This window comes from Lepisma saccharinum, chromosome 12, assembly GCF_977018435.1.
Source record: "Lepisma saccharinum chromosome 12, izLepSacc3.1, whole genome shotgun sequence".
NCBI classification, from domain to species: Eukaryota; Metazoa; Arthropoda; class Insecta; order Zygentoma; family Lepismatidae; genus Lepisma; species Lepisma saccharinum.
The window spans coordinates 58,379,303-58,393,806 of NC_139240.1; the positions used below are offsets into that span (position 1 = coordinate 58,379,303).

Here is a 14,504-nt window from a genome sequence, read left to right on the forward strand (position 1 = left end):
ATTTTAAATTAAATCCTCGCAAAATAATGTTAAATTTCGACTCAGAACTGTTATTCTGATGCATGGTTAGGTTCACCCTGTGAACATGATAACGTGTCACCATGCATGAGAATAAGTTAATTTATAATTCAGTTCGATTTCTTCGAAACTTATATGCAATATAAGTAACTTCAAATTTGCATAAAGCACAGGACTTAATGTTATTCTGCTGTATGAGTTAGCCCTGTAGGCATGTTAACATGCCATCATATGAAAGAATAAGTTCAGATTATTTCGTCTCCTTAATTATTAATTGTTATTCATTATTGTTATCTGGCATGGTTAGATTTTGCCCTGTGAACATGCTAGCATGTTGCCATACCCGATATCAAGTCGATGTCTCTAATATTTTACGAATTATAGCAGTTTGTATTTCTGCCAGACCATAATGTCCAATTTATATTAAATCTGAGTCAATACTCAAAACTAGGGATGTGCCGAAGCCGATTACAGATGTATGAAAATTGGCCGAAATTGACATATCGGCATCGGCAAAAATCAGATATTTAAACCGGTACAGATTATACTAGAGTTTTACCTTCGAATAAGTTTTATATTTTAGTTTTGTAAGATTTATTGAAAATTAGGTTATGATTCATCATTATTGTTGAGTTTTTGTAATAAAATTATTGTAAACTCTCATTCAGAGGAGATCAACCTAACTCAAAATCGGAAATAAAAACAGTACATTGCTGACCCAGGATCGACAGTTGTATTGGAAATTCAAAAATGAGTATTCAAACCTGAAGCAAGTGCTGAGAAAATATTTGGGCATACCTGCTGCATCAGTATTCAGTGACTGAGTGTTCAGTGTTGCTGAACAGATTTGCTGTAAGAGAAGAAGTAGTTACTTTCTGAAGTGCTTCCAAAAGTCGTGTTTCTGAAGTTGAATCTGGCAGCAGTAAACATTAAGAACAGGAATTCATTTTGCATTTCAAAGAACTGCTTGTGTAGTAATGTAAAATCTCTTCAGAATCAATGTTCTTCTTAAAGGTTCACATAAGCACCTTTTGTAGATGCAAATGTACATTCACATCTCTTGGGAATATATATATATATATATATATATATATATATATACATACATCTGATATGCAATACAAATGTACACAGCAAATTTATATTTTTCATGCTGAAAATAACATCCCATATCTGTTTAATAATCTTATGTATCTGAATCGGTTAAATATCGGCATCGGTATCGGTTCCAAAAATTATCGGAGAGTACATCGGCATCGGTAAATTTTCAGCTTCGTCACATCCCTACTCAAAACCTTCGCCAGTCATGTCAAAGTTATGCTTCATTATGTCAGGAAAAGTTCATAAAGTTCCAAGAAAGCACCTGGTCGTCTTTATATAACGGATATGGCAGCTTGATCCATATTCTGTAAATAAACTGCAAGAGTTGCATCGACTTGATTATAATAAGGAAATCTGTTCGTTCCGTTGTTTATGGAGATCTGCAAGACATAAATTTATGAAAGAATCTTAAAAATAAACCATCTTCAGAAAAAGAATTGCCCATAAAGAAGGCTACTGAAGACCCAGACCTTTCTTCAGAATCAGATGTTTGTTTATCTAGTCTCCTTTCCCATAGGCTACGCCAAAATCGATTAAGTACAGTTGAAGTCTCATATCACATGTATTTCTATTACTATACCCATACCTGAGAGGGGTCAGAGCATTCCATTAGTCCACAGTGTTCAGCCAAGGTGAAGAAACGGATGAAATTGAATATGAAAGGTGATCAAAGGAAATAGGAAGGTAAAGATGAGGATGGACGCTTTGTCTTCGTGATTTTATTTTTTATGTTATAGCTGCGATTGTATAATTTTTCGAATGTGATTTATGCTCGAGGATGCTGACGACACAGGAGGCCTAAAGGTTAGAGAGAGGAACCACCACGAATGTTTTCGCTCACTTTCTTCGTCTCCTTCGTAGTTCAGAGTTGGCGATCAAGCACAGCCACACAGCTAAGCTATGATGATTTTAAACGGATGCTATTTGTTTCCTTTTGATTTTGTGCATTTCCCTCATCATCGTCCCATAAGTTGTTTTCCTTCCTAATTTTGCGTAACACTATGCATCACTCTTCCTCGTTATTCACCTGTTCATGTATGTTTTAAAGATTAACCTTTATAGGACAAGCAGCCTAAGTTAAGACCACCTCCACATGCATTAATTAACAGAATTTCTTCAAAACTTCAAACAATATTTCAATTGTTATTCTTGTTCATTTGTCTACACATAAAGGAACGACATATACTATCACATAATATTCTTAATATTTATTTAAATGTAGATTCTTTCCTTCCAAATATTGTTATGTAATTTGTTAAAACTCTAAAATAACACACAAACAGCACGATAAAAAACACTGCGGAGTTCTTCCAAACCTTAGACTCCTTCACAGAGTAACCTTCGACCAGCCCTGAAGATGACTCCGTGAAGGAGTCGAAAGTTTGGAAGAACTCCGAAGTGTTGTTTATCGTGCTGTTTGTGTGTTATTTTAGTGTCTTAACAAATATGTTGCCGGCACGTGACGTAAGAGGTTTTCTACAGTCATATTGTTATGTAACTTAAATCCAGATGCATTGTTTTCAATCCAGGTTATGATGGTAGACAAATTTGCAACATGAAGAATGTGGAAACCAACAATGTGTTCCATACATATACTAATTGTAACTTTCTCTATACAGAACAGATTCAAGCCATATGAATGTGTGCTCTCATCATAGGGTTTTCATCATACCAACATTCTGGCAAATAATCTGAATCATCATCATCGAGCTCACTTCACGAAGGCTGAGATTACAAGAGTATATTATATATAGACATGGTGTAATTTACCTTTACCATCAGACAAAATATTACATCTATGTAGAGCAAACACATTCAAACAGATAAAGTGTGTGCTCTCATCAAGGGTTTTCATCATACCAATATTCTGGCAAATAATCTGAATCATCATCATCGAGCACACTTCACGAAGGCTGAGATTATAAGAGTATTTTATATCTGGACATGGTTTACTTTATCGCATGACACAGTGGTCCAGATGCATGGAAAACTGATCAAAATTCACTTTTTTGGTCTATAATGTCTGAATGCAGAATTTTTTCAGATTCAATCATTTTAGGGAAGGAACACAATATTGGACAGTATCATTAAGTTTTAATGCCAATTGCACTCACAATACAGTAAACCATGACATGCATTTTTCAACATATTTACAATCACTATCAGTTTCAACATCAGCCAGTGACTGAAGAGTATGTTTAAGGAAGTCTAATGCATTGTTTTAAAGTGTCTATCTCAGACTGCTCTGTGGAGATGACTGGATTTAAGGAGTCGAAGGATTTTTCGCTCCCGAGAATTAGTCCAAGCATGATGTTATGGACAATACTTCTTTATATGCTTTTTTCCGGCATCTTGAGCAGCCGAAATAATTGCTGGACAAGTATCTTTTAAATGGAAGCTGGCAGGTTGATCGTGAGAAAAGTGCAGCTTAATTTTCTGCTGAGATCCCATTTCGAATTTTACCACGTCTAGGCCTAGCCCATAAGAGAGTACCTATAGGGTAGTGCTTAAGTGTATATAACACTTTTCTGTGAGAGCAGTTGTTTCCTTTTTAAATTGAAGCCTGATCGGCCAGCAAAATTTGCCTTTCAAAGTCAAAGATTTTGTAAAATAGCAACTTTTCCAAGTTTCTTACTTTCATAGTGTATCTTAAGCTGCACAAGGGATGTGAGGAAATTGAAATCCCTCTTCTTTAGCCCTCTGCTTAATTAAAATTGCCCAGATGTCCATTCCAATCCAACTTAAGAAGAGTTATGATCTCTCATATCCAATTGCATTTTATGACTTATTTTGAAAAGGGGCAAGACCCGGCAAAAACTACTTTTGGTTCCTGAAACTAAAAACACTAATCTAACATATTAAAGATGGTTGAAACTTAACTTAAGCTTGTTTGAGTAATTTTGTAACTCGGGAAGTATCGAAAAAGAATAATTCTGTGGCTAACTTGAGTTCCGGCAAATTAAATTAAAGTTTAAAACTAACAAAAAATAAGTTTCAAACCGCAATTGGTATACGATAAATGTTTATAAAGATGCAAAACTAACTACGTGGAAAAGCCCTTTCTGCAACAAACAAACATCATAGCCGCACTTCAAGTGTTGCTAGCCAACTGAGGGCAACACTTATTGTGTAACATGAGGTAGTTTTCAATAGAATGGACCTCTTACTCTAGAATTACAAGGCTACCAAAACTACTTCCATGTAGAGTAAACAAACTCGAACAGATAAAGTGTGTGCTCTCATCATAGGTTATCAACATACACACTGGCAAATAATCTGAATCATCATCATTGATAGAGGCATGCATATTTCGTTTTTGACGAAAACACGAAATAACACATTCTAATGTTAATTTTTCATGTTTCTGAAAGATGTGAGGTGCATTTTCCTGCCCTGTTTTGTCACGTAAATGATGCGAAATGAACTGCAAAATGCGAAATAGACTCTCACACGAAATTTACCATTTATATACAGACGCGACACTTTCTGAAGTCTGAAGTATTCTTGGAGTTATGCAATTCATGGAAAATTGATTAATTCTGCTGTAAATATTTGAGAAGCAAAAATGGACTCCTTTATACAGGAATAAACTTAATATTCTGGTAATGATTTAATGTGCTATTAGAAGGGATATGTTTAATTTGTGTAATAGTGCAGATTTTAAATCAAATTTGGGATTACATTCACATTTTTTAAAACCGAAATGTCATTTTATATGGCACTTTTTCACCGCTATAACAGCAAAATTTCATTTTATTTACCGCTTTTGAACCCGAAATTGAATCTGTTTTTGTACCGAAATTTTGCTTCTTTATTTACCAAAAATATGTGCCTCTAATCATCGAGCACATCGAGTAATGGGACAGTTAATTCTTGGTAGTAACAAACTCAGATTTCTAGTACAAAGGTTGCAATTTAGAAGTGTCCACGACTACATTACGATACAGCTGGATTAGGAGAGAATTTTATGTATGGACATGGATTACTTTACCACATGGTAAAGATAAGTTGCTACTACTTCCATGTACAGGAAACAAATTCAAACAAATAAAAGTGTGTGCTCTCATCAAGGGTTTTCATCATACATACATTCTGGCAAATAATCTGAATACTATAATAATCATCGAGCATACTGTACATCATGATACAGCTGAAATTATTAGAGGGATTCTATGCATGCGAATGTGATTACCGCATGTCCTGCCTTGAACAGACAATCTGGAATAACTGCTCAGGATCGGAGATCTTAAATGGCAAGTTTCTGCACGTGGATAAAAATCAAACGGCAAGTATCTAATACAGTATTTCTTTATTTTTTTTTGGGGGGGGGGAGAAAATTCTGACATTTGTCATCTCAATCAACACACAAGGAAAAAAAATACATCAGGTCAACATAGCCCCGCACAGCGAGCCAAAACCAAAGAAAATTCTAAGGAGTAGCGCTGTTATGTGGAAAGACAAGTGTTTTAAATATATGTGCATGTGTCTACAGACAGTCTGATGGTATCATTTGAATAAAAATTGCTTTGAAGTCTTTTGTTGCAATGCACTTTCACACATAGATATGTTAATCCGAATTAGACCTACAGTTGAAAGTGATTCAGAGCCGACTAAGTTCCAACAGGTATTGAATGTGTATTCTCATCATAGTGTTTTCATCAAAAACATTTCTGTTCACTACTCTCAAAATCATCGAGCACACTGAATTCCAAATAAAGTACAATATCTGTAAGTAAAGGGTTCATATGTATCTAAGCAGCTCTCAAGAGTAATTTTAAAATGCCTTCTAGGTTGGAACAAAATGTAACACAAAGATAGTTTTCTTCACTTGTATAAGTGTGAAGGTATGACATACCGGAATGACAAAACAATATATATGAATGGCTTATTGCGGAAAGGGACCTGAGTCACTTTTGCACAATTCTAAGAAAAAGAATGAAAAATCGTATAATATTAATAGTGTAAGAAAGACATGTGCCGTTGTTGGCTCAAATATTCAACATAATGAATAGTTAATTTTGCAACCCTCAATGCAACCCCCTGCAGTATGCTGCTAGACACAGTGGAGATGAAAAAATTAACTCAGATACCTCAAAAATGTGACTCGGGTCCCTTTCTGGAATAAGCCATTCATATGTATTATTCTTTACTATAGGGATTACTTTTCAACCACCCTATTTTATTATATATTAAAGTACTTCATACAGGCATACTCACAAGAGGTTTTTGTAGTGTTTTTCTGCAAAATTTGGTCCATCCATAGGACAGACACTAGCGGAGACTTTCAGGAATTTATTTCTGTAATTCATAATTGGGGAAAAGAGACACGCGGTAGTATATAAATTCATTCAACGATGATGGTGGCAGTGGCCACTGAAATTAATCAAAGAAAAAAAAAACAGCTTCGTGGATAAAAGTGAGTACTAGTTTCCCCGTATTTATTTCTGTAAGGAGGAAATACTGCTTCTTTATACATCATTAATATTGTTTCCTCAATTAGTACCAGCCTATTTCCAACGTAACTTTTTATGGTTGTAGAAAATTACCACTGCTACACACAATTTCTTATTCACTTTGTTCTATTGTGGTGACCACAGGGGCATGGCGAATACACATTTTTGTGTAAATAATTTGTTCATCTACATCACGTAACTTTCACTATGGGAAGGTACAATGTATAAATTTCACGGCTGCTAAAAGCCCTGCCATTCCGGACAAAAATAAAATACTCATCTCTACAACAATTTGCTTCCAAGCTATGTTTCTTGTGCATTACAGCAAGTTTGAAAAGTTTGTGCTTGCAAAGTTCCAGTCTGGAGAGGTCCTCGTCAGCTGAAAGTTAAGATGTCAAAGCCACCACAAGGAAATAAATTCATGTTGATGCAGGTGCGACTTACTCACGTAGTATAAACTATCAGTACAATCTAATTTTTTTTATAAAATACAAAAGTACTTACGTTGGTGAGTAAGTATCTTCAGACATTCCAACATTGTCTATCGACCAACTATTGAAAAAGTGGTTTTTAACATGTTCCAAGTGTAATTGTTTTAGTGTTTTCATGGATACACCCATCAGGATCTTAACGTAATGGTAGGAATAACGCACTATTACGCGTTCAGCAGCCTTAAGTCATTTTTACCTATTTTTACCATATCCCTTGAACCACGCCTTGCCTGACACAGTCAATGTCATAATTAAATTGGCATAGAATGTCTACCTGATAAAGGGATTAGTTATATCCCGAAACATAGTTTCACATAAATCACATACTCAGCAACGTAAGTACTTTTAAGTATTTTATAAAATCCTTTTATATTGTACTGATAGTTTAAAATAAATACATATGATAAAAGAAAAACAAGATAATAGAAATTATGAACATTCCTGAACAAAGTTCCCATTTGTTCTAAGAAATGCAATCTCTAAAAATTAACCAACTACAATTAAGTTTCCAGATCATCCTATACCATGGGCATGTGATGTAAAGTGCAAGTTTTAGGCTCTGGCTACAGGACGCTTACTGCAAGTTTGAGTCTCCTGGGGAAAACGTAACAACTTTTCTCCTGCGATATTGGCCTGTGTATGGGACTGGTGGCCACCCATCATAGTGAGGAAGTTGGGGAGCTACTCAAAAAAAAAAGAAAACAAAAAGCCCCAAATGTGGCCAATGTTAATCATCTTGCATGGCATTGCATAGTGGGATTCTTTAACATTAATTTTATGGCTGTTGTATGTGCTTCTGATCTACAGTTGTTTACGCAAGGTTGTTTTTGGTGTTGGTGGTCAATCTTTTAAAAAATTACAAAAAATTAAAGGTTTTCTTTTAATGAGAATCATAAGTGTATTTGATACACTGATCCAAAATAGGGCAAAAACTTTATAGAAACCCTACAATGTTTGCATTAAAAATACGAGATGCATACCCAGTCTTATCACAATGTCATGAGGTTTTGAATTAAATATCAAAAGATGCTTAAGATTTTGCAATATCCCCTGGATGTGTTACATGGAAAATAATTAACCATAAGCATGCGAAACTGAAGTTCCACACAATTCCAGAAAATGTTCTCGTAATTGTCATTCTAGCTACTTTCTGCATTAATTGATTACTGGTGACGAAGTAACGAGAAATTCAGCTAACTGTCTGGATATTTCTTGTAATTATTTTGCAGAATAGTGCAAATAAGGTTAAAAAATAATTTCATCCTAGATATTTTACCTGACATAGCTCAAACATTTTATTACTTGAGAGATCTCCACATAGATAACCGATCGGCATTGTCCTGCTTTCAGGTACTATGACAACTTCCATGTTAGCATAAGTTTCAGGATAATCAGACAATCAGACACATTGCAAGTGTTGTGTGGACTTTTTGGAAAAGCCATGGAAGACCAAAACAGGTATTGGGAAAAAAAATTCATCTTATACTTTCAGCTACATACACATTGCTACAGACTCGGCACTAGTTCTCAAACATTCTCCAGGACAGTGTTCATCAACCGGTTACCCCCCTCCCCCCACCTTCAAGTTTCCTACTGTTCATGAAAAATGTTCCTAAAAATCAGAGATTTTAGACACATTTGGGTTGTTCAAAATGATTGAAACTCGCCTCCCCCACCCAACAATGGAAATTTAGTAGTTTGAAAAGTGTGCCCAACGTGTGTGTGAAGGTAGTCTATAGTGGTACGTATTGCCACAATATGGCAATGCTGCATCCCATAGGAAGAACAGTGACGCGTAATTTGTGCAGGCCAGTTTGCTTTCTTTGTAAAAAAAAACTGTCTGATTCTGGCATCCACACAAGGTTAGCAGCCACTTGTGGGAATGCAGAACCATGTTCTGTTGGATGTTAGACTTCATGCACGAACACACATCAGTCGGCTGTCCGGAAGTGGTGCTGAGATACCCCCAAAGAATGGTTTGCTGTAGCAACATGGATACTGCTAGAATGATGGCAAAAGTGCATAGACTGAATGTAACGTATAATCAGTTTGGTTAATACATTGTAAAAAAGGTAAAGTTCTCCCCTGTGCTATGCACCATGCCATGAAGGTGTATAGGGGATCTGGGGTTAGGGCCCAACACTTACTTGATCACGACCAAAGGTGGCGGTGATGTGATCAGCACCATGCCTTGGCCACCTTTATCCCGCAGGCTTTCCTCCAGGTACCCACTTTATACGATGCTCGGTGAGCGCCGGAGCTGCTCTAACAGGTGGAAAAAATTCCCAATTCTCCCCTGCTGGGGATCAAACCCAGGTCTCTAGCACAGTAGTCAGACACCCTAATGACTGAGCTACCGTGGCTTACATTGTTAGTGTAAAAAAATTGTAGGGTCAATATTTCTTTAATGGGTCCAGTACATTGGCAATTTGCAGCCCCTGAAAAAAACATCAATGCAATAATTTATATCATGCCCAAAAATTAAGTGTACTTACCGGAAGAACCTGTTGCATCTGCCCATGAGGAAGGAACATTTGATTGTGACCAACAGCTGGAACTACTGCCGATGATCCAGGATACATAACCTTTAAAAAACATATCACTACAATTAATATACACAATAACACACTACAATGACAAACAAATAATGTGCTCACAAATAGCATCTGACAACATGTGCTGTGCAAAACATGTTCCTTGTACCTGTCAAGACAACAGTAGAACAAGAGTTGCAAGCCTTCTGCGGGGAAGGATAAAGAGGATTTGAAAACAGGTAGGGACACGAGAAGCAGAAGTATAGTGTACATCCAGTGAAAAGATTTGTTTCTTGTGTGCTGTATTTACTCTTGTGTTCCCGTTCTCTGCCAGGCAAAACTAATAATATGCTCTCATCATGGTGATTTTCCTCACAAAATCTCAGTCCACTACTCATATTAATCATTGAGCACAATACACTCCACTGGGAATTATGTTGCTGCAAGATTTACAGTAAAACTGGGATGCACTATGGACAACGACACACATTATAGTGGATAACAGTGCAAAATTTCAGCATAAAAACTGAACATACTTAAGATTAATGTTCATTATTTTGTTAATTAGCATTATTCTTCTACCACTTTTGGCTAATTGTAACAATGATGATAACATGATGAAGAAGGGACACTCACAAAGAACATCTGTTCCCAGGCTAGGATTCAAACCTGGGATCGCTCAGACTTTGCAGCATGTTATATGGTAACCACCCTGCCATCAAGGTTTGGCTACTACACAAGTTGGATGCATAAATGCAAATTCAGAAAAAAATCTACAAACAGGGTTTCTACTTGTGTTGCCAAACGAAATCACCTGACTGTTCCAGGCACATTAAAATACATTTGCAGAACATTTCAGAATAAAACTTGCTATAATTCTGCTCACAGTACACGTTTAGGGTGGAAAAGTGTAAGCATTGGTTCAGGATACAAGAGGCCATTTCTTAAAGCCCTTTAACACAAAATTTACTTGCTGCGGAAAATTATCATCAAATGTATAACAATTATATTTTACATTTCCAGACTTTCTCACTCAGGGGCTGAATTCTAAAACATATCCTTCCAATTGATTGATTTGCTGTTGTTTTAAGTCCACTTTATGCACAGAAAGGTTAATTGAGACTGAACCTACAGTTTAAAGTGGGATCCACCAGGTATCGAACCCAGGAACGCTTGATTACAATGCAACTGCACCATCGCGGAGGCCCACTTTTCCTTCCACGTCAGTACAAACTGACAAAATATTTACGAGTGAAATTACGGAAATTCCATGAGATAGGATTACAAAATAGAGCCACAATTTTACATTTTTCATGGATTCAAAATTAAGAAACAAAAAGTGGGAAAATGTAATATCTGAGAAATTTTTATCCCTGTAAATTCAAATCATAAGTAGTTTACAACATTACTAACAAATCACTAAATTCAGATATACTATTTGCAGGTATAAAACACCAAAAATAAGATACAAGTAGTAGTTAAAATAAATCAATGAAATATACAGATTGTCTCGCTCAATACTCCCCTACATAAAACTAACATGGCTGGAGTTGAAAAACTATTAATCAAGAACACATTTTTTTTTTACATGTAATTCTTGAATTATCCAACACATTCTGCACCATGCATGTTTTGAAACGGACTGCAGGGAATCATTACTTTTTACAACACTTGCGGATAGAAGATTTTCTTGTTAGTTTGTTTTAAAACCCGAAGAACAGGAGATTTTTCCAGTGGTAACAGATGATTTCAACTTGGCTGGATGTTACAGTTCAGTAAACGCAACATCCCCTTGAGGGAACCTGCACGTCAAGTTGCCTTCTCTGGGTAGTCTGTGTACAGTTTCTTATTCACCGACGATTCAAAAATTTCAAGTTTATATTAATTAAAAAAAAGACAATCCCACTTTGCCAAGTTTTTAGAATATTCACTTCACATGTTAAAAGAGGGGAAATTGATAAGAACTTCTATCTATTGGATAGAGGTATCATGGGTGAGCTTTTTATGTATTGACTAATAAACAAAAAATTCATCTTTTTATAAGAAATCATAATTATAGCCTAAATAATACATAATTGTAGTAAAATTTGTAATATATATGTATTTAACATAATGTCAAGTGAACTCAAAAATTGCAACATGAAAGTGGTACACATCAATAGCCACTCACTGCTTGAAAATAGTTCAAAATAGCTCCTCTCCTAAAGTATGTAATATGCAATTTCTCCTGTAACTATCAGTAATATTCAGTAGAAAGATTATTAGGGGGGGAAATTTTCATGATATCGTTTCTAATTATAGTTTAATTTAATATAATTCATCTTATGTAACAATATGAATGTACTTAAAATTTAAATTATACCAAACTGAAGTATAATTTGTCCAGAACAAATTTAGAACTTCTTGCTTGTCCTTTCTTCTTTGTTCAAAAACCTACTTTTAGTGGACTACAAGATGTTGATTTTTCAACAAACACAGTAAATCTCCCTGGCATTTCCAGGCTGACTGACCCTGTACTTCTTAATAGGAACTACATCCGAATTTTACAAGTGACTGCACAATCAAATCTCAGCATGAGCATTTTAGGGATGGGACGATATGGAATTTTGGCCGATACTGATATAAAATTTACCGATACAGACAACCGATATTCTACTGATCAGATATAAAATTAGAACCTGAAATGTTCATTGACCTCCTTAATAAATGTGCGACTTCAGTGAAAAAAGAAATTGCATATCTACATATTTACTGTTTACGAAAGTAGGGCATGGAGATTATCCATAAAAATGACAACAAAATGGCAGAATTTTGTACTAAATTATCAGATATTTATCGATATATTGGATCAGTAAAATAATAGGCAATTTTACCAATATGCCTATATTGGCCGATACCAATAGAGTACCGATTAATCGGTCACATCCCTAACACACATAATAGCATGTATAAAACAAAAACTGGAACTTACTGTAGAAAATGGGACCTGCTGAGTGGAATTATTAGATGTCACTGTTAATACCTGCTGACGATTTGTAGCTCGAGGCCTTGCAAAATACTGTAAAAACAAGAAGAAATGCATCAATTTAGGAATTGCATAGAATTTTGAATTAATGGTAAAATTTATCAAACATTTAAAAAAAAAAATAAGCAAATCACATGGTAAATCAAGTTCGATTCAGATATTTTGGTTAAGGAAATATGGAATTATTGAATTAGTTTAAACTTAAAAAAAAAACATTTATCTCAATACACATTATGACTATTAATATACCAGAATTAAGTACTATGAGTGATAATTGAGGAGTTTCGGGATCGTTACCTGGTGAAGGCACACAGAAGTTCAAAACTCAATTTAAACTGTAGGTCCAGTCTCAATTTGACTATCTGTGCATGAAAGTGGACTTAAACCTCAAAACTTATCAGCGCAACCAATTGAAGCTGTATCAATTTTACTGCCCTCTGACCACAAACTTTAAAATAAAAAAAATCAAATTCACTGACAAGTAGGTACTCTATTCTGGTGTGTTATTTTGCTAACATGTTTTTCATTTCCTGAAGCATGAATCACTATGTACAAAATATTATGGTGGGACATAAAAATACTTTTCTTGCCACTTTTGGTTAATCATGAAGGGAATGAGATGACATGATGAAATTTATGAAGGACACTTGTGCCAAGGTCTGAATTCAAACCCGGGACCTCTGGCATTGTAGCGTGCTGTGCTAACCACTCTGCAAAAAAGAAGCAGCAAAGTGTAAAATGCCCCTGCTCATTCCTTCTCTTCCAGATTTGTGAGTAAAATACGAGTAGCATTCATGTAATCCCAAGTTGCCATGTTTTTCAACCACTTTCCTCACACAGTTTTTAAACTTCCTAACCATCTGCCATACATGTTGGGGGATGATGAGGCTTTTTAAGGGCATGCACAACACTTTCCGCCAAGCTCTTCCCTCAGTCAGTGTTGCCAACTTAGCTCTCTTAAGGGCAGATGACATTACTGGCTCCGGTCTACATAGACCAACTTTTGCCATGACTATAAATTTTGCACGTGACGTGATATTGTTATATGGGTTGCATCACCCCCACCCCCTCTTACCTTCACAGCTACTTTTTTTTATGAGATAATATTGTTATCCGGGAATCCTTTATTTTAATTTTATATGACCATCGGTGGATTATTGAGATGGGTGATGCAGCAGAAAACTTAGAATAAATTGTTATTACTTGAAAGTTAACGGTACACCCCTTTGACGCGTAAAATTGAATTACCCAAAGAGGCTCTTTATCCAGGCTTCGTAAATCTAGCCCCTTGGAACTCAGTTTCAATTCAAATTAATATGAAATTGAAATCTTTTATGTGCATCAGGTTTGGCAACACTGCAATGATAAGGAGAAATGCATTGCACTTATGAGAGTATTATTTGATTTGTTCTCTTGGGAATATCAAACTTCCGATGGCATAGAAAAATATATAAACGGAAAGAGGGCAGTTTGAAGGTGTGTTTGACAAGCGGAAAAGTCAAAACTTTCATTTGATTAGCTGCAACTTGAAGTTGTTTTCTCCTCCATAAGGAATACATGGGAATCTAAAAATCCTCCCCCATCATATTTTTCAAGTCATGTCAAGCTTAATAATAGACATAAAAAAAATGCTTCAACTTGCAACATGGGGAGAAATTCATAGTCTTACGCCAAGATCTTTTTTAGTAGCATTGGCCATTACAACGATATTGAAATAAATGCATACATGGTGTAACTAACTGTAACCCCTCACCTTAACTAAGATTTTTAATATTGTGAGAAGAGATGACATATTCCCCCATGCATATAGCACTGTGCCATGAAGGCATATTGAGGGCATGTGGCAGTAGGTACCCCCCACTGTTTCTCATTTTGGAGGTGA

General features: G+C 35.6%; 1 protein-coding gene across 8 annotated transcripts in view; it reads right to left on the minus strand.

Moving 5' to 3' along the window:
- LOC145996132 (eukaryotic translation initiation factor 4 gamma 3-like) overlaps positions 1 to 14,504 on the minus strand; it is a 198,690-nt gene that overhangs the window by 105,182 nt on the left and 79,004 nt on the right. For all 8 annotated transcript variants that reach the window (XM_083132444.1, XM_083132440.1, XM_083132437.1 and 5 more), the window contains 2 exons: positions 12,569 to 12,655; positions 9,559 to 9,648 (listed from right to left, as the gene is read on the minus strand). In XM_083132444.1, the coding sequence (XP_082988570.1) occupies positions 9,559 to 9,648; positions 12,569 to 12,655 (177 nt within the window). The remainder of the gene's footprint in view (positions 1 to 9,558; positions 9,649 to 12,568; positions 12,656 to 14,504) is intronic.